The following is a 25723-nucleotide window of genomic DNA, read 5'->3' as shown; positions in this document are numbered from 1 at the left end:
AATTGAATTGAAGATACAATCATTGTTTTTAAATTCAGAAACCAAACTGGAAATGACTTGGAAGATTCTAAACTTGAGACTGAAGATGCACAAGGTACTATTTAGTGATAAAACCTCATATTAATATCACAATGTGTTACAGGTAGAATACCCAACATGGTAACACTTTACATTACGGGCCGGTAAGTCCATGGTACTTACAGTGGTAATTACTAGTAATGCCAGTGGTACTTATTGTGGCACTAAAAGTGGTAATTACTAGTAATTGGGGGTAGGGTTAGAGAGTCACAGAGTTACTAAGAGATACAGGGGTAACTCTTAGTAATGAAGGTTGTACTTGTACTTGTACTATTTACTATGGTACTGTAGGCGATTTTACAGGAAATATTAGCACTCTAATTTACACAAGATCTGACTCCATAAGATCAATTTAAACACAGTAAAACAGTTAAGTTTAACATATTAAAGTATCAAAAAGGTCTCGCCAAGCGTGTTCGTTGATCCCAAGGTCCAAGGAGAAACCACCAAAATTCAATAGCTTTAGTCAAAGAAGATTTATTCCCTATAACAATTACAATTCTAAACACAGATTCTCCGAGCGCTAAAGTCCCTACACTAACACACACACGGTGCTCGAGCGGGGCAGTCCCGGGAAAAGCATCGTCTAACTGCGCTCTTACAATATATATTATCAAAAATGTGACGTTCACGAAGAGATAGGAGATGAGTTGAGCTTAGGCCAAGGTCACCAAGCTTTTCTCTCAGTAGTTTTCCACTAGAAGTGTCTTCCTGATGCCTTATTTGGAGTTATTATTGTCCACACTGGTGTGGGCACCTGGACGTCTCCATAGATATGAGCAAAAGAATGCAAGAGCGAGAAATGGGGTATTGTTGCAGCAATATGCGTGTGAAAAGATTGGTTTTCAACTGAAACTTTAAAGCACATAGATTAAATTCATCAAAAACATTCAATAGCATTATAAAATATAACATTAGCTAAAAAACATCAATTTCCCACATTCCCTCTTTTGATCTCTAACCAGAGATCACAAAAATGGCAAAAGCAAACAATGAATTGGCTGTGTATAACCCAGTGATAGGGCGCGATGGCTGGCGCTGCGTCTGCTGCGTCTGCTGCTCCTGTTTTTAAACGTTCTCGTTTGAAACCTGAGGTATACCAGACTGTGGATGGAAAAGTGGTCGTTGAGGATGAACTTTTGAATTTCCTTTCTGTAAAAATGAGGACAATGAGCCAGGATGAGCTTGTAATTCTGGCTACCAATGCGTTTGACTCTGAGTGGATTGAATCATCTAAGAAGGCCCTCTTTGAACTCTGCCCTACAACACAGAGGAATGTCTCACACAAAGGAGCACAGAAAGACGTAAACAACATAAAAAGTTGTCTAAAAGTGTTGAATGAGTGTGGTGAGAATGCCCCCAGATTTGTTTCTTATTATCTGGATGACTTGCCGCCTGTTACGTTCAATAGCTTGGATGTGTCTTGTCTACTAACAAGAATGGAGCAACTGAGCGCAGAAGTCGCCATAATGAAAGAAACAATGAAATTGCAGGCTGATGTTAGCAATGACCTACGTATGGTGACGGAGGGTATTCGTGACTGAGTGGGTGATTTGGAGCGTAGGCCTGCAACAGAAAGTTTGGATCGGGCTAAAGACGCTAACGCGGATGTAGCAGTGGCAGACGCAACGTCATTGTCCCATGTGAGAGCTCCGACGGATCTAAACGCGCATAGCCTGGATAATATGGATACTTCTGAAGTGCCAATCCTGAATGTTGCCACGAGTCAAGTGAAAACGACAGCGGAGTGGAGTCTACATGGGCCACAATCGCCGAAATTGAGTCAGGTGGTGAGAAAACCCCGACGCGCAACAGCAGAGGATACTACTGCTCGACCGCGCGCTGGTGCACCTGGACAAGTGAAAAGACCAAGGACCGCCAAGCCCATTGTTGGTACTGGGGCTGTGGGCAACATCAGAACGGTCAGGACCAAGCTGGTGAGTGTGTTTGCTTCCAGATTTTCTCCGGATTTGGATGAAACTACGCTAACTCTGTATCTAAAAGAAAAGCTTGGCCGTGACGTGACCTGTAATAAACTAGATGTTGTGCACAGCCGATTTAGCTCCTTCAAAGTCTGTGCTGAATGTAACGACGTGAGTGAGATGTATGACCCAGATCTTTGGCCTGAGGGTGCCCTTGTTCGGCGGTTTTACGAGCCCCGTCGTGCTGGGAACCCCAGGACCATGCCTGGCACAGGGGATGAGCGCGCGCGTAATGGCACCGCGGTGGTGGTAAACTAATTTGGAACTATGGATGTACGAGTCTTGTCCTATAACTGTCGTGGATTGCGGCTTGGGAACAGCGCTACGGATAAAGCTCGTCGTCTGATTGTTGACAATCTTTTAGTTAAGTGTGATATACTCTGTTTGCAGGAGACATTTTTAGCCCAGCAAGACTTGCAGAAGTTAAACTCTTTTAATGACAATTTTCATGGAGTCGGAGAATCCACTGCGGACTTTGACAGGGGTATTGTCAGGGGGAGAATTTCAGGAGGTGTGGCAATACTGTGGAGAAAAGCGCTTGACAAATGCATAAAAGTTGTCAGATTGGGTGCTGATTGGTGTATTGGAGTACAGTTCACCAGTGACAATAAGGACTTTTTAATTTTGAATGTATATACCCCATATGAATGTAGACAGAACGAGGATGAATACTTAAATAAGCTTGCCTTTTTAAATTCTTTTGTTGAAAGCTGTCTCTCATCAAGTATCTATGTTGTAGGAGACATGAATGCTGACATAAATGATATGAATTCTTCATTTGGAAAATATATGGTCCAGCTCTGCGAAGATCATAATTATATTTTGTCGAGCAAGCTGTTGTTGCCTAATGACAGTTATACCTATATCAGTGAGGCATGGCATACTACATCGTGGCTAGACCACTGTATTAGTACATCTGATGCACATGCCTGCATTGGGTCTATGGATATACTGTATGATATGGTTACAGGTGACCATATACCCCTGTCATTCTCAATTAAAGTTGACCAGTTGCCGGTGTTGTCTATAAGCAACAATACTACGTTCCAAGGAAAGCTGGACTGGTCTGCCCTCACTAAGGAAGACCGTATTTCCTATTTCATTCAAACTGATATACTATTGAGCAGAATTAATTTACCTTACGATGCAATCAGATGTACTGATCCAAACTGTGTTGACGTGAATCACAGGAGGGACATTTGTGCATTCTATAATGGAATAGTAAGTGCTCTTGTTGAAAGTGGTAAACCCTACTGTAAACGGATGAAAAACAATAATGTTAAACGGCCTGGGTGGAATAGGTACGAAGCTGGGTACCATGAACTGGCCCGTGAAGCTACAAGGGAGTGGGCACAGGCTGGAAAACCTCGACAAGGTCCTGTGTTTGAAAACAAAAAGTTCACTAATGCTAGATACAAGTACGCCATTAGGTTCATCACAAAGAATGAGCAAAGCATAAGATCAGATTCATTGGCTGGGAAGCTCTTGACAAACAATGTTATGGAGTTCTGGAAAGAAGTACGCTCCCTTAACTGCAACAAGACAACTTTGCCCTGTACTGTGGATGGCATTTCTGGTCCAGACAACATAGTAGAGCATTGGAAACAGCATTACGATGCTCTCTTCAACTGTATACACACTGAACAATTTAATGTAGAGGCTATCGATATGGTCGAATGTATGAGTGTCACGGCTCATGATGTGTATCAAGCCATAAAAAAGCTGACAGACAATAAAACCTGTGGTGCTGATGCTATTTTTGCTGAACATCTGAAAAATGCCAGCAATAGACTATCTCCCCTTCTGGCAATTTGCTTCACCAGCTGTATGACCCATGGGATTCTGCCTGATGCACTCCTCTCTATCACCCTGGTCCCAGTCATAAAGGACAAAGCGGGTAGAATGGGAAGCTCGGACAACTATAGGCCCATTGCCCTTGCCAGCATTGTATCAAAGGTCCTTGAGAAAGTACTGTTGTGTAGATTACAAGATGTGATATACTCTGCAGATAACCAATTTGGTTTCAAGGCAAAGCATGGCACAGACTTATGCATATTTGCTTTAAAGGAAATTATCAGAAAGTATAAGAGTAAAAACTCCTCTATGCTCATATGCTTCATTGATGCATCCAAGGCATTTGACCATGTGAACCATGTAAAGTTATTTATCAAGCTGCGTCAGCGAGGAGTACCTAAGTATATATTGAGAATCTTGACCTACTGGTACGCCCACCAGGTGATGCAGGTGAGATGGGGCAGTAGTGTGTCGGCTCCATTTGGTGTTACCAATGGAGTGAGACAAGGTGGAATCCTCTCTCCTGTACTGTTTAGTTTGTATATGGATGAATTGTCACAACTGTTAAATGTGTGCAGGACCGGCTGTATGATTGGGTCTACTCTTGTAAATCATCTCATGTACGCCGATGATGTTGTTGTTTTTAGTCCAAGCAGTGCTGGGATGCAGGAACTTTTAAACGTGTGTTCCAAATATGGTGTGGACTATGACATCAAATATAATGCAAACAAGAGTGTCATAATGATTTGCAGAACAAGAGACGATAAAGTTTTGAACTTTCCGTCATTTAATTTGTGCGGGAATAATCTGACCTTGTGCAGCAAATACAAATATTTGGGACATTTTATCTCTGATGATTTGGCAGACGATGATGACGTGCTCCGACAGTGCCGCATGATGTATGTGCAGGCTAATATTCTTGTGCGCAGGTTTGGTGCGTGTACAAATGTAGTGAAAAGGACACTGTTTAATGCCTATTGTACCCCACTTTATACAGCACACCTGTGGTCAAACTATAAACGTTCGAGCATACGGAAACTTAACGTGGCATATAACGACTGTCTAAGAATTTTGCTGAAAAGACCTCGATGGGAGAGTGCCAGCCACTTATTTGTTTCTGCTGGCATCCGAACTTTTCATGCTGTTTTGAGAAATTTAATGTACAGATTTATATGTCGGCTCAACAACTGTGCCAATATGATTATTATGAGCTTGACAAACATCAAAGTCAGTGCCACGCGCTACCAGTCTGAACTGTGGCAACATTGGTACAGTTGTCTGCTCTAAATGTTGTTGTGTGTTTGTTTTTTCGTTTTAACTGGACCTCGAGTCTGCAATAAAGGTTGATGATATAAAAAATATATATTTTAAATGTCCAATACAAATTCAAAAAACTTACAATACAAATGTATATATGTGTGTGTGTGTGTGTGTGTGTGTGTGTGTGTGTGTGTGTGTGTGTGTGTGTGTGTGTGTGTGTGTGTGTGTGTGTGTGTGTGTGTGTGTGTGTGTGTGTGTGTGTGTGTTCAATGTATACTGTTATGGCAGGAGTTCATCAGTCTCTGTGGTGTCCGCTGTCTCCGCAGCATCCGTTGATACCGGCATCAGTATGTACTGTCCTCCTGGTCCCACCATCGAGGTTATCATTTTAGACAGCATGCTGCGAAGACAGGGCACTATGCACATGGCAAAGACACAGAACCAAATCAGTATGATTAGTACAAGCAACAGAAATTTCTGGTCTCTGCCAGTTTTTGCAGGTCAGCGATGGCTTTTGTGACAAAATTCTATAGTAGTTTCTAATTCAAAGGTGGGGGTTCTGTTCAATATGAGTGATATATTTTAACAGTCCTTTAGACAGGACAGAGGGTAGCATGTCAGAGCTGGTTTGGATTGGTATGGTCTGACAAATAAAGATGGGGTTCCTGAAGCTTTGGGCATTTGGGTACACACAAAGCAATTGATCAGATTCCTGTGATTAGCAGTCCATTTGGCATATTTGTACCATATATTGACTTAATGCATATTTTTTTTGGTTGTCTGTGTCATGCCATGCGGGTCAATGAGGTTGGTATAAAAATCACTGCGTCGGGCACACATTTTAAAAGGTCTGGTCACATCATACCATAAATCGTTGTTCTGGAAAGTGTGGTTGCATGTGGTCATGGCAGTTGCCATTATGTGTATGCCCCACCTCCCGGTCTGGGTTACGACCACGGAGTTACTGCAATAGAGTAAGTGTGTGCCGTATTGTCTCGTGGCATCACGCCAACATTAAAATAATAGTCTGAGATTGTAAGGTCTATACATGCCGCTATTAAGTGAGTGATATCTACTGTTAATGGTGAATGTTGTGGTGTGTCAGGTGTTTATTTGTAAAAAAAAGAAAAAGAAAAATTCCCGCCATTATAATTCCCATAATTATTATACTACCAATCTTCCCTCTTTTGGACTGGGGTAACCCAGGCCATCAGAGTAGTTCAAACGAGGCATGTAAGCGGTGTAAAGTGTGACTTACGACCAGGGAGTAATATATCCACGTACAGTGGGAACAGGAAACACTCCTAAGAACCAACTGGAGACCTTAACTTGCAGCTCTGACCTGGAGACTAACTGACACAAGTGGTTAGCGGAAGCAGAAAAAGGAAAATTATTCAATGGAAGAAGAGACGTCCGGTGTGGAATAGTTTGCAGCCGGCCTGGTTTGAGTCCGATGATACCACCGTCCAGGGCTGTTTTCAAATTCAAAGTAGGATGGGCTCAACGGGAAAAAATGTTTATCATTAGCTCATAATCATGTGTTTCAAAAAGGAATGTGTGAGGAGTGTTGCGATGGAGTGTTGCGATGGAGTGTTGCGATGTGCTGCTGGAGCACTTCCTGTCCTGATCTTGGTCTGATTAGAGCATCTTTCGGATACAACCGAAACAATGCACTGTGTTTTCTGGAAGTGGCCTCTTACGTTACAATATCCCAGGCGCTTCATTTTCATATATATTTAAACTACGTGAAAGTGACCCTTACTATACCCCGTTAGCTTGTCCACCCATGACAAGCTACAAACCCCGGAAGTGTTACATTATATTACTGTATAGGCAGGAAGTGGCTAGATATGCAGATCTCCATTTAAACCATCAGAAACGAGCACTGCCAGGCCAGCACATATCCGGTCGCCATGGAGATAGATACCAGACCACTATGGTGCCCCATCAGCGGTTATGTGTAAGCAGCAATGATGTGGCATAGCAGCACAGAGTAAGAATGTGTCATAACAACGGGTGGAAAAGAAAAAATGCCCTAAAACTATTAGTAAACTACTCTCAGAATCAGCCCCCTTCTTTACGGCAAGAAAGTTTCAGATGTGCCGGTACCAGGCATGAATTTGCGACGAGTACCAGGAGATTCAAACCCTCTCTATCCCTGCCTCGTCGTCTGTCCCTGGGCCGTAACTAATGGTGTACCTGATTAAAACCTATTTGTTAGCTCCAGCTCCACGTGTGTGCGAAATGTGGTTCCAGGAGAACTGAGATCAACAATTTAGAAGTTGTGTCATTTTAAAGTTTAGTTTAATATGATAATTAGAAAGACAAAATTTAAACATGGCATTTACGTAAAGTTATATAATAGAGAATCAGCACTGTTCTTAAAATAATTTGATTAGAACACATGGGTATAACGTGAGTGTGATAACAGAGTGCATATATTTCTGTCACAGTATATCAAATGAGTATAAGGTTTGTGGTGAAGTAGAAAGCTTTCATACAATGGCTACTACATTATTAGTCATTAATAATGCTAATAATGCTCTTGTCTTGTCAGTAAGGCACATGTGATATATAATTGATCACACAGTTCTCATGGAACAGTTGTCTGTAGTGAAGGTGTATTAGCAAATCATAAAGTGTGTTTTGTGTGCTATAATCAATACTAGGGACAGGGAAGATGTCTTCATCCGGGTCTTCACCCCACAAAGGGGTCCTTTTGGTACCAGGGAACTCTCAGGGTCCGTCATGTCAAAGTCAGGGTCAGTCGGGGTAACTGTCAATGGCACCGTTACTATTACCTGGCAGTGCCAGGGCTCACTGAAGCCCTTAATATACAATTTTGGTTCAAATTAGCATTAATTTTGCCCATGTTTTTTATTTTTTCCTATAGAACCCTTATCAAAATAGGTCAGACAATAAGAATGGTGACTGCGGCCAGGTTGATCAGGTCTGTCCACATTCCACATTCCAGTCTCTATAACGGCTTTTCCCCCATTCATTGTTCAGGGGTCCGTTTCAAGTGTCCCCCTCATTATTGTTATATACCTGGAAAGGTCCTTGCCATCAGGGTGTTCAAGTCAATCTCCACAATGTGCCAGGTACCTGAGGAGATAAACACTGCACCGTATTGTTTAGTGTTCAAGTCCATTATTTTTATTTATTTCATTTAGAGGTACCATTAAAATGATAATACTAAAACTGCTAAGCCAATACAGTTTGAATGGAAGGGATCAGGAGATCAATCTAATGATCTGCCCCTCAGTTCCTTCTATTAATTCACATCAGGCTGTGTTCAATAATATTTTCAATTATCAGTCAGTTCTTGGCAATATTTCAACGTTCATGTTCGATGTTCTAAAATATTTACAGTTGTTTTTTGTATCTTCTGCACAGTATTTACAAATCTTCACAATACAAAACCATCATATTCATCTTTGTATATATAAAAACTAGATTTTTCATATTTCTTCCGAATTTTAGCTCAAACACGATGTTTGGCCCATTGCTTTGGTCCTTATATGGTCAGTTATTTCAGATTAAAGTGATTTCCTCTTATTTTTATTTTTATTTTTTTAATGTATTTATTGGCTTATTTGGTAGGGACAGTGCATGTTAATGAACATACATGGGTCTCATGCATGTAAAAAAGCCACACCGGATTGTAGCCTTGGGCTAATTTCCATCCGTCGTCCCCCATGCGCACTCTCAAACACACTCTCTTTCATCCAGGCCTATTGTACATGTTTTTATCCCAAACTTTATAAAAACTCTATAACTCTATACAGTTCTCAAACCATGTCAGTGTTTCCCTTATATGTTTACCGGTTTGACTAAGAAGTTAAGACCAAAATGTGCACACTGCCGGGGAAAATATCTAGCCTGTAGATAATATTGTAACCATTTTTCTTTGAATTTCCTTATGATAAATATCCAGTTCAATTTAGACAACTCTCTCCAGAAAATGCAGCTCTTTCAAAACCGTACAGCACACGCCATCACACGGACCTTCACATCTCACAAGCAACTTCACTGGCTTCCCATAAAACAAAGAATTTAATTCAAAATACAAAAATCATTACATTCAAAGCACTTCCTAACCTGGCTCCTCCGTACATATCTGTCCTCACAGAGTGCCCACACACTCTGCTCCTCCTTCTCTCCAGCTCCGTCACCAGGGGGTGAGCCTTCAGCCGCTCTGCCCCCAGCTCTGGAACTCACTCCCTCCTGACCTACGTACCATAGACTCTCTGCCACTTTTCAAATCCAGACTGTCCCACACCATCGAGTCACACACTCACCATCTCTCACCAATGCTTTGCTCTCTTTGATTCTGTTCTGCTTGTAAATAATGGTAGGGGAAACACTGCATGTTGCTACAATGTGATTTAGGTTTGTGTTATCTTTCGTCGACTGCTCACAGGAATATTTGTTTCAGTAATTTGTCGCAATTAATACATTTTTGTGTTTTTCTTTCACACGGTATTTAGTTTCGAAGCCAGATATCAGCAAAGGTTTTCCTTAGGTCTATTAAAAGTGACATTTGTCATGTGCACGATTATGGCATTAGACAAACCTTGTGCTAAAACATTTAAAACAATTATACTTAAGATTCTGCTAAAAATGTTAATATTCATTAGGTTCTACCTACAACACAAATACTATGGTCTCACTTCCTCATTGGACAGTAACAAGAAGTGACATAAATAGAAGTAAAATTTAAACTGTCGCTGTGCCAACCATGTTTTATCAATGAGAATTCAGTCACTTGTAATTCTTTTCTATGGATTTCCCTACAGGGATTAAAGTAAACTTCTATGGGACTATCCTTCTGTTATTAACTATATATATTGATAGAAATAATTTTTCTTCCCATTTGTCCTTTATTAAATTGCTGCACTAAACAAATTGTATCTCTGTAAATATAAAAGAAATTAAAACCTCTCATATGCACTTAAAGTACGGACGTTTGAGTCCATAACCTAAAGCAGTGTCCTTTTATTTATTAAACCTTTTGCATTTGATCTATTTCTGTTAGTATGCATGTTATAGTTTATTGTATCCATTATGTTTTTGCTTCCTTTTATATATATATATATATATATATATATATATATATATATATATATATATATATATATATTTTATTATTATTATTATTATTATTATTATTATTATTATTATTATTATTATTTTCACTTCCTCCTCAACTTTAGTTATGTGAACTCCTTTCAATGCCAGACGCTAGTTTTAAGGAGCTCTTTGCACAACTTTTATTTATACACATACTCACACATATCCATCCATCCCATCCATATTCTTCCACACTCTCTCTCATGTTCACCATCCATTTTCACTCAATACTTAATATCATAGTTTACACAATTTCAAAGTTTTTCACACAATACTTAATATCCCGGGCTACACAATTTAATACCATGCACATTTCTCTACACAAAACGGCACGCCGACCGTACAACGAGTGACTTTTATATTCTTAATATTTACAACGGTTTTTGAGGACCACAAACCTCCCCAACGTATACCGTAACGTTGCAACAAAGAACCTACGTCTAGGTCTTTTCCAGTCTACGGGGTGGCAGGCTACAATATCGTTAATGAGCAAGGCACGCCGACCTCCTCCGATAATTGTACCTTTAGGCGAGCTGGCCCGTTACTGAACTTCTATAGCGTCACGCAGTACCAGTCTGGTCTGCTACTGACTGTGTCACGCAGTACCAGTCTGGCCCGCTACTGACTTAGTGTCACGCAGTACCAGTCTGGCCCGCTACTGACTTAGTGTCACGCAGTACCAGACTGGCCCGCTACTGACTTAGTGTCACGCGGTGCCTAAGCTGTCCCGCTACTGACTTAGTGTCACGCAGTACCAGACTGGCCCGCTACTGACTTAGTGTCACGCGGTGCCTAAGCTGTCCCGCTACTGACTTAGTGTCACGCAGTACCAGACTGGCCCGCTACTGACTTAGTGTCACGCAGTACCAGACTGGCCCGCTACTGACTTAGTGTCACGCAGTACCAGACTGGCCCGCTACTGACTTAGTGTCACGCAGTACCAGACTGGCCCGCTACTGACTTAGTGTCACGCAGTACCAGACTGGCCCGCTACTGACTTAGTGTCACGCAGTACCCAGTCTGGCCCGCTACTGACTTCTCTATAGCATCACGCGGCACCACTCCCTTTCAGTCACTTTAAACTTATATACATTTTTATATACATTTCATTTCACTTTTCACACTTCCAGCACCTTTCACAACATTAAATTCTGTCCCTACTTCTCCGTTCGAGCCACCACATTCAGACAATCTGTGTTTTTCAAAAACCTTTAACTATACGTTTTCTTAAGTTTTAAATTTTTGTATTCTATTTCAAATTGAAACGTCAGACTCTCAGTGATATGCTTACTTGTGTACACACAATTTTCTGTTTCCAATGTGGACAATTTTGGTTATTTAAAAACAACAGGCTTGTCCTTACCTTTTTAGAAGTGCCGCGGTGGTGTACACAAGTGAGCAGAGGTCACGGAGGTCTGTTGCCTGTTTCAAGTCCTTGCGGACTAGACTGGGGTTCCCATTGGTCACTTGGAATCACGTCGGGGTCACCAAAACTGTAGGCGATTTTACAGGAAATATTAGCACTCTAATTTACACAAGATCTGACTCCATAAGATCAATTTAAACACAGTAAAACAGTTAAGTTTAACATATTAAAGTATCAAAAAGGTCTCGCCAAGCGTGTTCGTTGATCCCAAGGTCCAAGGAGAAACCACCAAAATTCAATAGCTTTAGTCAAAGAAGATTTATTCCCTATAACAATTACAATTCTAAACACAGATTCTCCGAGCGCTAAAGTCCCTACACTAACACACACACGGTGCTCGAGCGGGGCAGTCCCGGGAAAAGCATCGTCTAACTGCGCTCTTACAATATATATTATCAAAAATGTGACGTTCACGAAGAGATAGGAGATGAGTTGAGCTTAGGCCAAGGTCACCAAGCTTTTCTCTCAGTAGTTTTCCACTAGAAGTGTCTTCCTGATGCCTTATTTGGAGTTATTATTGTCCACACTGGTGTGGGCACCTGGACGTCTCCATAGATATGAGCAAAAGAATGCAAGAGCGAGAAATGGGGTATTGTTGCAGCAATATGCGTGTGAAAAGATTGGTTTTCAACTGAAACTTTAAAGCACATAGATTAAATTCATCAAAAACATTCAATAGCATTATAAAATATAACATTAGCTAAAAAACATCAATTTCCCACAGTACTTACTGGTAATTCAAGGATAACGCAGCAGCAATTCATAGGTAGTAAATGAGGTACTTCTACAAACAGAAGTAATTTCTTGGATTGTGTGACTATAAAACAACATAAAACAGCATGAGGGAAAACCAGAAGTACAACCTTCATTACTAAGAGTTACCACTGTTTCTAGAAGTACATACCTTGTAATTCTCACTATAGTATCCTTTAAGTACCACAATAGGTACCGAGAATTACCACTGTAAGTACCACCAAAAGCACCACTGTAAGTACCACAATAAGTACCTAGAATTCCCACTATTATTACTAGTATATACCACTGTCAGTACCACCATAAGTATCTAGAATTACCACTGTAAGTACCACCAAAAGCACCACTGTAAGTACCACAATACCTAGAAGTACCACTATTATTACTAGTATATACCACTGTCAGTACCACCATAAGTATCTAGAATTACCACTGTAAGTACCAAGGACTTACCGGCCCGTAATGTAAAGTGTTACCAACAACATTAATGTACGACTTCAGATCATTGGACAGAGTTTTATAAAGAAAAAAAGACAAAACAAATGTAGGAATGATAAACTCTTACATATCCGTCCATACACACATAAAGTACAGCACGTACATGCATAAAAATGACATATAATAAAAAGTGAAACCTGTCATTTCAGACGCCCAATCTGAAGGTGGCCCTGCAGACGTAAAAGCAAAGGACCAGGTTAAAGATGAGACGTGAGAACTGTGGAGGGAGACGAACCAGAGACTGAAGGGACCTAATAATGTTGGAGAAGCTGCCAGTTCTGGTGACGTAAGAAACCTTTATTTTTCTCGCTGTTGCAGCCACAAAATACTCAAATAGTAAATAGTGAGAACAGTAACAGATAGAGAATGTAGTAGTTCATAATTCATTCAACACATGGATTACATACTGTCTGTTTGAATGCTTTGTGTGTTGAGTTTTAAAGTTATAGTTAGTTATAATCTACTTGTTGACACAAACTCATTGCCGGCGCACCTTAAAAAGAATCTCTGATGTGAAAAAAAGAAAAGAAAACAGTGCTTCCTGCTCAGCTCTGGGCAGGCGCAGCTGGTGGGAGGAGCCTCTGTCGTCAGAAACACCAAGGATTCGTTTGTGCAAAAGTGAAACTCACACAGTCACTCACAGCCGGAGCAGAAATGGCGCAGAGAGCTCTGAACCAGGACGCCATAACTTGTTCCATCTGTTTGGATTTACTGAAGGATCCAGTGACTGTTCCCTGTGGACACAGCTACTGCATGGACTGTATTCAAACCCACTGGGACCAACAGGTGAGGTTCAGCTGCCCTCAGTGCAGAGAGAGCTTCACTCCCAGGCCTGTCCTGGTCAAAAGCACAGTGTTGGCTGATCTATTGGAGGAGCTGAAGAGGACAGGGCTCACAGCGCCCCCTCCTGACCGCTGCTACGCTGGTCCTGGAGACGTGTCGTGTGATCTGTGCTCTGGAAGGAAGCTGAAAGCTGTTAAATCCTGTCTGCAGTGTCTGGTCTCTTACTGTGAGAGCCACCTCCAGCCTCATCATGAAGTGGCCATGCTTCAGAAACACCAGCTGGTGGCGCCCTCCGACAAACTCCAGGAAAACCTCTGCTCTCAACACAACAAGCTGATGGAAATATTCTGCCGCACAGATGAGCAGGTCATCTGTTACCTCTGCAGCATGGACCAACACAAGGGCCATGACACGGTGTCCTGTGCAGAAGAGAGGGCCCAGAGACAGGAGGAGCTGCAGACCAGGAGGCCCCTGCTGCTCCAGAGCCTCCAGGACAAAGAGACGGAGCAGGAGAGGCTCCGACAGCAGGCCCAGGACATCAGCCGCTCTGCCCAGACTGCAGTGCAGCGCAGCGGGGACGACTTCAGAGAGATGGCCCTGCTTTTAGAGAAAAGACGCTCTGAAGTGGAGCAGCAGATCCGGTCTGAAGAGCAGAGCCAACTACAGCAAGTCCAAGAGCTTCAGGACAAACTGCAGCGGGACGTCACTGAGCTGAAGAGGACCCTCTCTGAGCTGGACACACTGTCCCTCACACCAGACCATAACCAGTTCATACAGCTCTGTCCTCCTCTGGTGAGAGCCACACAAAGCACTGAGTCTGAGACAGAGTCCAGAATCCAGACCAGGACAAGGAGGAACTTAGAGGACCTGACCAGAGCTGTGTCAGAGCTCAAAGACAAACTGCAGCTCACTTTGAAAAAGTTTAAACTGTCTGAACCTGAGCCCGTCAACTTTAGAGAGGACTTCCTGAGATATGCATGTGATATTACACTCGACCCAAATACAGCCTACGATTATCTGTCTCTGTCTGAGGGAAACAGAAGAGCAACATATTTGAACCAACGCCAAAGTTATCCTGATCATCCACACAGATTTAGTTCTTGGAGCCAGGTGTTGAGCAGAGAGGGTCTGACGGGGCGTTGTTACTGGGAGGTGGAGTTGACCTGGAAGGGACGGGTTTATATCGGAGTAACATATAAAGATATCAACAGAAAAGGAGGTCATGAATCAATCTTTGGACTGAATAATAAATCCTGGGCCCTAGAGTGTGAGAAAAGTCTCTACACATTTTGGTTCAACAAAGTCCGCTCAAAGGTACCGGGTCCAGTTTCAAACAGAGTGGGAGTTTACCTGGACCACAGCGCAGGAGCTCTGTCCTTCTACAGCGTTAAGGATCAAACCATGATCCTCCTGCACAGAGTCCAGACCACCTTCACTCAGCCTCTGCACGCTGGACTTCGGGTTTACACCAGGGGAGATTCTGCATGTTTTCCAAAACTCACATGACACTGCACTAGTTTTTTAAATGTTTGATCAAAGTTTCCTGCTGTACCTGCCATATTTACAAGGACTTCAAAATGACTGCTGTTCTTGTGTCTGTCCTGTGTCAAAAAGCTGAACATGTGTGATTTTATCGGTCTGACTCGTAAACAAGCTTCAAATTCAATAAACTTAGTCACATGGATTTGACCTTTATTTTATTTGATCATTTTAAACAAACTAGAAAATCTCTTCCTCCACACACGACTTTCTACACAAGGACAAATCAAAATCATAAATTAAACAAGTAATAACTTTGTTTTAGTCTGTACTCATTTACTTCAAAATGTCAAAGGAAGTAAATGTTTTCTATAATGTCACTGAGTTTTCCCTGATAGTGGATTATTTTACTCTGTCTGCAGTCAGATAATGGGGTTTTATTTCATCACACGCTGACAGTGAGTTTTCAGGAGAAAATCCACTGAGAACGTTCAGAACTATCTGTGAATGATTAAAAACATGTAAAAGAGAAGCAAAACAAACATAAATACAGAATCTACTTCAAGACTCATCATTACAATGTCGATCCACGACCCGCTGTATTGTTTAACTGTTTCTGTTCTTTGTTACCGCGTATATTAAACCAAGAGGGAAAAACATATACAACTCTAACACACCTGTGATATATTTTATAAATCTATTCTTGTGTGATAGACAAGAGAAAGAGTTTTGGGCTCTGGAGGACGGTGTATGAGGGAAAATGATGTTTTTTGCTCCACTAATGAGTCTGAATCTTTTTGTCATTTATCTGAACATGAAAATAAAGTCTTGATGGACCAACCTTGTCATTCCTCATATCCAGTGTTTGTCATTTCTTATTTCTCGTGTTTTGCGTGTTGCTTGTTTTGTTGCGTTTTCATCCTTTTTTCTCGTTGCTATTGTGGCAAGGGCAATAGGTAGGACACATGACACCAACAACGCCACCCGGGAGTATGGCCCTAGGACCAGAATTACTCGTAATACGCCGCGCTAGGTTGGACAATAAAGAGAGGAGGTTTAATACACTATACATCCATTTTATTTAGCGATTCATTAAAATAGGCCTAGGTACACTGATAAAAATCTACGAGGCAGTATATGCAGGACAGACAACTTCCATAGCACAAAACACACAAGCGACCAATTGGCAACACATGCACAGTACAGTAACAGGGAAATGAATTGCACACAAACAGAATTAACACCATGCAACCAAATCAAAATCACGCAAAAACAAGGTCAAAACACTAATTCATAATAAGCACAGCAAACCAAAATACATGGAAAAAAAAGGCAAAAACAACATGCAAGGCGGCGAAACTCACCGCAGCCTGTAAAGGGTCAGTTGTGTGTTTGAGTAAGTTTCATACAGGGCATTGGGACTGCCTCAGACTGCACCCCATAGATTGAACATTTGGTAAACAAAATAATTGAGGACAAAACAACGGCACTCCCTCACCGGAGGCGGTCTAAAAGTAGGCCACACGCCTGGTGCCGGCTGACCGAGATTGCGTGAGCGCACGAGGAGCGCGAGGAGAGGAAGAGGCGCGGGGGAGCGCGCTTGTTCCCACGCAGCTCAGGATCCGGGGAAGACCCCAAACTCGCGCCAAGCCCTACTGTACACTCTGCGCACGCGGGCAGGAGGAGGGGAAGAGGCGAGGAGGGATTGCGCGCTATCCAACACAACTCCAAATCTGGAGTAACCCCAAGCGCGCACCGCGCGGCTGACGCACACACTCCAGCAAAGGGGAGAGAGGAGACAGCTCGGTCGCTTAGAGACCGACGCAGGCCTGAGCGAACCGGCCTGACATGCACAGGGGTTAGGGACTGTGGAGCCCCGACCCAGTCAAGCAGCAGCACGACACGACGCCGCCGCAAAGCCGAAAAAACGGACGCGCCGTGCGCGTGTCCGCTTTTGAAACCTATGTCGGTGACGCCCACTGCACACCGTAAAGGTAACCACACCACCATCCCGACCTATTACACTATAGTGACATTTTTTCCAAGCTTTTAGATTTGGGTAAAGCCAAACTGGAGAAAATGTGGTCGGTTCAGGTGGGGGTTAAGAGGTTAAACCAGGCTCAATTTATTATTCAGCTTTCGTCACCAAAATATAAACAATTTTAGCCATTTTTACCAGTAAATGACCCTTTATGAAAACATAAACTTACTTAAAACTTTCAATACATTTGTTGCTCATATTTAATCGACAGCAAAGGTTTCACACTGATGTCTCTACATTTATTTTCCCCCCCTCTTCACCTGCAGTGTCTTACCTTAATAATGTCCACAGCACTGACCAGACACTGCACATGTTTGAAATGCCGGGTTACAGGAACCAATGTTTTTATTAACGACGATTATACAGAAGAAACCATAAGAAGAAGAAAAGAACTACTACCGAAAATGAGAGAAGAAAAAGCTAAAGGAAACATAGCATTTTTAAGGCACGACAAACTAATTGTACATACAAGACCAAACAGTAGTACGCCAAAAAAGCCTTGAGGGAATCCCACATTGTAGGATTTTAACCACAGTTGAGAGCATGTCAGTTTTATCATGAAGGATGTACACATACCAAAAACGGGATTAAAAATAGCACATGTTAACATTAACAGTTTAAGAAATAAACTAGTGGATGTAAAAGAACTATTATACATGTACAATCTGCACATCCTAGGGATTTCAGAAACACATCTAGACGACGCATTTGATGATGAAGAAATTGCAATACAAGGGTACAACATATTCAGAAGGGACAGAAACCGTTACGGTGGAGGAGTAGCTTTTTATATACAGGAAAACATACCAGCAAAAGTCAGAAAGGATCTATGGGACTGTAATGTAGAAACTATTTGGTTGCAAATACATCTACCTCATGTAAGTCCAATGATAGTGGGATGCTGCTACCGCCCACCTAGGGCGGACAGTAATTATATGAGTTTAATTGGAGAAATGTTGGAAAAAATCAGCAATCTAGCCTCAGAAACCTATTTTATGGGTGACTTGAATGTAGATTGGCTTGCAAATAAATGCCCACAAAAAAGCAAACTTGTCGACTTCACAAGTGCAAATGGCTTTATACAATTGATTAAAAAACCTACGAAAATATGTCAAAAACAGGACGGAACCATTACTGCAACATGTATTGATCACATCTTCACGAATACTCCCGAACTTTGTACAAAAGCACTATCTATTCAAGTTGGATGCAGTGACCATGACCTAATACTTACAGTAAGGAAAGCCAAAATAGAAAAGTGTGGTCCAAGCATTTTGAACAAAAGATCTTATAAAAAGTTCATAAAAGAAGATTTTATTAAGGAAATCCAAAGCGCTAATTGGGCAGCTGTAATGAGTCAAGAGAATGTTGACGAGGCCATACTGAAATTTAATGATACTTTTCTGTCAATAGTAAACAAGCATGCTCCAGTCAAAAGGTTTACAGTAAAGAACAAAGAAACACCCTGGCTGGATAAAGATCTAAAACAACGAATAAAACTACGGGAACAAGCAAAAGCAATAGCATCTCTCTCAGGAAAGGCAGAGGATTGGATCTTCTACCGTAAACTGAGAAATCAAACGACAAAATTGGATAGAAACAAGAGGAAACTGCACTATGGAATTAAAATCGACAATATTAAAAATGATAATAAGAAACTATGGAACATAATAAATGATTTAACGGGAAGAAAAAAGAGGCGTGCAATATCATTTATAGAAGTGGATGGAAACTTTATGACGAAACCAATTGAGATTGCAAACTATTTTTATGATTATTTTACGACAAAGGTAGAGAGTCTGAAGATGACAATATCCAACAGTAATGATACTAGAACATCAAATGAACTAATTAAAAATAACATAATGGAACACAAACGTTGTAATTTTCAATTTATGAATACTGAAACATGCAAAATTGAAAACATTCTGAAAAATCTAAAGAATAAACCGTCTGGCATGGATGAAATTGATTGTCACTTGTTGAAAATGACTGCAGAAATTATTGCTCCAGCAGTGAGTCATGTCATTAACCTAAGTCTCACCAAAAGTAAATGTCCTCAAGAATGGAAGAGGGTAAAAGTCACTACCTAAAGATAAAAAAATCACCATTCTCGGGACAGAATAGTCGTCCAATAAGTTTATTACCAGCCCTAGCTAAAGTAATGGAGCTAGTGGTATATGAACAGGTTTATGATTACTTCCACGCAAATAACCTATTCTCTGATCATCAACATGCCTATAAACACGGGCACTCCCCTGCAACAGCTCTGACTCGAATAACTGACGACTGGCTTGGAGAAATAGAAGATAAGAAGATAGTTGGAACTGTAATGTTAGATTATTCTGCAGCCTTTGATGTACTCAATCATCAGATGATCTTGACAAAGTTAGAGAGTTATGGTTTTGAGAAGACAGCGACATTATGGTTTAAAAGCTATTTAGAAAAAAGATTTCAGTCAGTTTTCTTTAATGGCTATTACTCAGGAGAAAGAATGATAACGTGCGGGGTGCCTCAGGGCAGCTGCCTTGGGCCTTTGCTCTTTAATATTTACACAAATGAAATGCCACTGGCTCTTGATAAAACTAAAATAGTAATGTATGCTGACGATTCTACTCTGTATTCATCAGCAAAAGACAGAATAGAACTGCGACGAGTATTAGGTGAAGAATTAAAGCAGGTGTTAAAATGGACTCAAGAAAATAAATTGATATTAAACACGTCAAAAACAGTTGCAATGGTAGTTGGGTCTAACAATAACATTAAATCAGATCCAGAATTAAAACTTGAGATAGAAGGAGTTCAAATAAATCAGGTATATGAAACTAAGCTGCTGGGAGTTTTAGTGGACTGTAAATTAAACTGGACCAAACATAAAGAAATGATAGGGGTAAAAATTGCACGGGCGATCTCAATGATAAAAAGATACAAGCACTGTCTTACACAGCAATCTACTAAACTAATCACACAAGCGCTGGTACTGTCCTACTTGGACTATTGTCCAACAGTCTGGTCAAATGCAACATCTGAAGGGATAAAAACCTTACAAGTAGTCCAGAACCGAGCAGCACGAATGGTGCTGTGACTACATGACAAGCACAAAAGAAATGCTGAGTAAACTAAAATGGTTGTCAGTGAAAAACAGACTCTTGTATTCTCTGTTATCCTCAGTAAAAAGTATTATGTCGACAAGATGTCCAAAGATTACCTATGAAAATCTCCTGTTCAGCCACGAGAAACACAAATATAAAACCAGACATGCAACGGCCAGAAAATTTCTCTTGCCAACAGTAAGATCGAATAGCATCACGAGGACCTTTACATACAGAGCTATGCAGGCATGGAATGGACTTCCAGATAGTCTAACGTTAGTGGAGGACAAGAAGAGATTTAAATTGTTACTGAGAAAACTCTTACAAACAAATATGGATTGAATTTGGCAAATGAACGTGTCATGTGATATTCCTTTCTGAATGCAAATATGTGCTATTTTTATATACAGCTTTTATAGGATTTTAGTGGGATATACAAATGTATTGATACACATTTTTGTATGGATTTAAATACTGTTTATACTTTTTGTGAATGGATTTAGTGGGACCCCAGGAAGAAGAGCGACAGCATGACTGCGCTAATGGGGATCCTTTCAATAAACAACAAATAAACAACAGGATGTAGATTTCTGAGCTCAGATTAGAAACCGCTGGATAGAGCATTTATTGAGCTTATTGATACAGCGTGTTTGCCTTTTCCTGCACAGATTTGCTTTTGTGGAGTTTGCGTCTGTGGCACATGCGGCGAAGGCTCTGAAGTCGTCCAAAAACAGTGCGATTCAGAAGAGGCCGCTCAAAGTCCAGTTTGGTTTGAAGTGGAAAGCCGAGCCGGCACAAGGTTGGTGACACAGCGGACTGCATTCAGACCAAATCAATCAGTAAATGGTGATAGTCGTGCTTTATGATGGTTGTTCCAGTCCCGTCTAAAACCCTGATTGTCCTGGGCCTCCATGAGAAAACCACAGCGGACACTCTGACCGAGGCGTTTGAGGGAGCCTCCAGTTCACGGATATTTGTGGATAAAGACACTGGACTGTCAAGGAAGTGAGTCAAACAGGAAGTGCACAGATGGGATTGTATGAGTGAGATACTGGAGCTGTACACACATGAGGTAACCTGCAGGGGGCAGCACACAGTGGTACTTAAAACCAGGACTGCACCACATTATAGATGAAGAAGAGACACAATGATGAGAGCTTGTTCTTTGTGCTTCAAGACGATCAAGATAGATACAAAAAATAAAAAATAAAAATAATTAAAAAATATTGCAATTTATAGATGGTCATTTTGAAATAGGAAAAGTCTTTCCTCCTAATCTCAGAGCTGTTGGTCTTTTCCTTTAGTTCTGCCGGTCAAAGTGCAGGTCATGAGTGAGCAGTAGGAAAAACAGTCTCACATCAAATAGGACAAATTAATCAGACAATTGAAAATGCTGATTGAAAACACAGGATACAGTGGATTAACTGGCATAGGCGTGTGGCGCCTCCCAGTGGCCATCATGTGTATGTGGTGATTACAAGTGTTAGGGCTGTCACGATGATTACTATATCGATGTATCGCTCAAGAAATATCACACTTTTTTTTTTTTTTCAATATTTATCGTCTGTACATTTATTACATTTTTTGTCACAGTTTTCTAATGTAAAACTTTATTTTTGCCTTTAAGGCTTTGCTGTACTTTTTAAACAAACACTCTCGGGCCAGTGTATCGGACACTTATCTTGAAGTCACGTGCTCATTAATGACACATTACAATGAGTCTGGAGCTGGGCCTCTGTGAATCACTCTCATTTGCTCCTCAGGTTTGGCTTTGTGGACTTTGAGAGCACTGACTCGTGCAGACGAGCCAAAGAGGCAGCGGAGGACGTTGAGATCGACGGGAAAAAAGTGGGCGTGGCCTTCGCTCGGCCCAAACACTCCCAGGCCCCGGACACCGGAGAGAGAGGACAGCACAGAGGAGCCAAGAACGGCCAAACTCCAGGTAATGAACAATGTACTGAGGGCAATGGTTCATGGGCTGCAGTTCTACATTCAGGATCTGCCAATATCATAAACATGATCCTTCACATGTAAATATGTTTTCAAACAGATCAAAGTGAGAGAAGCACACTGTGTTGTGCTGGTTTGCAAATCACAACTAAACTAATCAGGAAAGTGTTGATTTGATTCAGTTATTGATGTTCCAGAGCAAACATAAATGTACAGTAGAACTAATCCAAATCCAACAGACGCTGTAATGCACTGGTGCTGTGAAATGGGTTTTATTAACATTATAATAAATAGTAAAAATATCATTTATAAATTGATCAGGGGCCAGATTGAAGCACTGGGAGACCGAGTGTGGCCCACGGGCCTGACTTAGTGTATGAATATATTGGAGGAAATATAACATAATTGAAGACTCTGTGTCCACATTATGGGAACTTTAACCACATGTTGTAATTTCTTCAAACACAACTTCTAATTGACTTAATCATTCTGGAGTTTAATGTGTTTGTGCTGAAAAAAAAAAGCAATACAAAGTTTTTCTTTTTCAGGGAAAGGAAAGAAGAAAACCAAAGTGGTGAATAAAAACTGAGCTGCTCTTCAAGGTTCCTTTTTGTTCAGCAAACTCCAATACAACACACGACTGATTCCTTCACTTTTGTTCTGTGAATATGTAGAAAGATGAGCTGCTCTTTGTCATATTTAGACGTGAAGAAGTTTGGGATCATATTTTCGTGCGAGCAGCAGATGAAGTGTCCTTTTGAGCACGAGCACAAATATCTTTGATTATTTATACATTTGTTCAATGACGCTCAACTTTGTAATGAATTTAAAAATAAAAAATCATGTTACATTTTTAAGTGTCTGGTCTGTGTTCATACATGTGTGACTTTTTTTTTTTTTTTACTTGATGCATGTAGATGACATCATTTTACAAAGGCATGAGGCTGTCGGCCTGTAACTGATCCTTCACTTTGTCTTCTTGTGTTGAAGAAAGATATTGAGATGATGAATGTGCAGCGACAGACTGTTGTTCTGCTTGTTTAGCTCCATGTAGAGCGCTGGGCTCAGAACTAAGAGTGTGTGAGATCCATCCTGACCCGTCTTTTTTTTTAACTGGGAAGAACATTATCGGCGCCTATAGGGCTGGGTCCTGTTAAACAATAAATGAACGATTGAAGAACAGTTCAGGTAGGCTACAGTTAGCTTTCTGCATGTTTGCTAACATAACTACAGTTCTACTTTTACTGCTAAACTCTGCTCTACAACTGCACCTGCTTGTTTAGTCACGTCATGAAGTTTGAATTCTCAGTGATGCTGTTTGTCAGATAAGTCATTCAGCCGCCCCCGCCTTTTTGTCCTTTTAAGGAACGGGCTTCGTAGGAGGAGACTTGGCAGCCATGTAAGTTTCACAGACGACTCGGGACCTTTATAATGAATGAGGCTGAATGGGACCCACTAATCTCTAATGATTAAATCTATGGTCTTTCTCTCAACCCTGAAGTTCTGGAAGAAGAGAAGGCCAGTGCTGGTATTTATTGTACATTTACTCTTACCCTCTGCCTTAACCCAGAACATTTTCTCCAGTTCGGCTTTACCCAAATCTAAAAACGTCTCGCCTAAAGACCAGAGTAACGCATCATTTGAAAGCTAAGACCTACAAAACTGATGTAAGGTTTTTCCTCGCATTGTTGCAGCTTTTTTCTCGCCCCTGCTTTTTGCTGTGTTTTCATCCTCATTCACTTCTCCTTTTCGTCGCGATTTGAATGTTTTTCCGAGAAGCTTTTAGATTTGGGTGAAGTCGAACTGGAGAAAATGTGCTCGGTTCAGGCGAAGGGTTCAGAGGTCAACATTACTACAGCGATGCACTTCATAGGCCTCAATCCTGTCTGCTTCATGTCTCATAAATTCAGCATTTAGCCCTTTGGTCAAGTTTGCTGGACACTATATTTCCAAACCAGACAGGACATTACGTAATTCTGCCACACGACTATATCACTATATAATTATGAAGACGTTATTTATTTATTCACCTTTTCACCTACACATGTATCTTTCTTTGGCTTTGATTACTCTGAAAGCTGTTCCTATGAAGAACTTTGTGGAACTCAAATGCTCAAATTAAAAATGGAATTGAATTGAATTGAAGATACAATCATTTATTTGAATTCAGAACCAAACTGGAAATGACTTGGAAGATTCTAAACTTGAGACTGAAGATGCACAAGGTACTATTTATAAAACCTCATATTAATATCACAATGTGTTACAGGTAGAACAACATGGTAACACTTTACATTACGGGCCGGTAAGTCCATGGTACTTACAGTGGTAATTACTAGTAATTGGGGGTAGGGTTAGAGAGTCACAGAGTTACTAAGAGATACAGGGGTAACTCTTAGTAATGAAGGTTGTACTACTATTTACTATGGTACTTACTGGTAATTCAAGGATAACGCAGCAGCAATTCATAGGTTGTAAATGAGGTACTTCTACAAACAGAAGTAATTTCTTGGATTGTGTGACTATAAAACAACATAAAACAGCATAAGGGAAAACCAGAAGTACAACCTTCATTACTAAGAGTTACCACGGTTTCTAGAAGTACATACCTTGTAATTCTCACTATAGTATCCTTTAAGTACCACAATAAGTATCGAGAATTACCACTGTAAGTACCACCAAAAGCACCACTGTAAGTACCACAATAAGTACCTAGAAGTACCACTATTATTACTAGTATATACCACTGTAAGTACCACCATAAGTATCTAGAATTACCTCTGTAAGTACCAAGGACTTACCGGCCCGTAATGTAAAGTGTTACCAACAACATTAATGTACGACTTCAGATCATTGGACAGAGTTTTATAAAGAAAAAAAGACAAAACAAATGTAGGAATGATAAACTCTTACATATCCGTCTATACACACATAAAGTACAGCACGTACATGCATAAAAATGACATATAATAAAAAGTGAAACCTGACGTTTCAGACGCCCAATCTGAAGGTGGCCCTGCAGACGTAAAAGCAAAGGACCAGGTTAAAGATGAGACGTGAGAACTGTGGAGGGAGACAAACCAGAGACTGAAGGGACCTAATAATGTTGGAGAAGCTGCCAGTTCTGGTGACGTAAGAAACCTTTATTTTTCTCGCTGTTGCAGCCACAAAATACTCAAATAGTAAATAGTAAGAACAGTAACAGATAGAGAATGTAGTAGTTCATAATTCATTCAACACATGGATTACATACTGTCTGTTTGAATGCTTTGTGTGTTGAGTTTTGAAGTTATAGTTAGTTATAATCGACTTACATTTATCCTAAACCTGTTTGACACAGTTGACACAAACTCGTTGCCGGCGCACCTTTAAAACAATCTCTGATTTTTCGTTTTTCCTGCTCAGCTCTGGGCAGGTGCAGCTGGTGGGAGGAGCCTCTGTCGTCAGGAAACAC

General features: G+C 40.9%; 1 protein-coding gene and 2 long non-coding RNA genes across 3 annotated transcripts in view; all 3 read left to right on the top strand.

Moving 5' to 3' along the window:
• LOC306972688 overlaps positions 1–25723 on the top strand; it is a 57147-nt gene that overhangs the window by 28125 nt on the left and 3299 nt on the right. The window lies entirely within an intron of this gene.
• LOC306972690 lies at positions 51–25362 on the top strand. The gene is made up of 3 exons (XR_013793526.1): positions 51–94; positions 13074–13134; positions 25319–25362. It is a non-coding gene; the product is annotated as an uncharacterized lncRNA (long non-coding RNA).
• LOC306972803 (tripartite motif-containing protein 16-like) lies at positions 13579–15213 on the top strand (the record flags this gene model as incomplete). Its single annotated transcript, XM_079569509.1, has 2 exons — positions 13579–14348; positions 14505–15213. 2 exons carry the CDS (start codon positions 13579–13581, stop codon positions 15211–15213), a joined length of 1479 nt encoding a protein of 492 aa, XP_079425635.1.

This window comes from Gobius niger, assembly GCF_951799975.1.
Source record: "Gobius niger genome assembly, chromosome: 13".
Taxonomy (NCBI): domain Eukaryota; kingdom Metazoa; phylum Chordata; class Actinopteri; order Gobiiformes; family Gobiidae; genus Gobius; species Gobius niger.
This window is presented reverse-complemented; position numbering and strand designations above follow the sequence as displayed.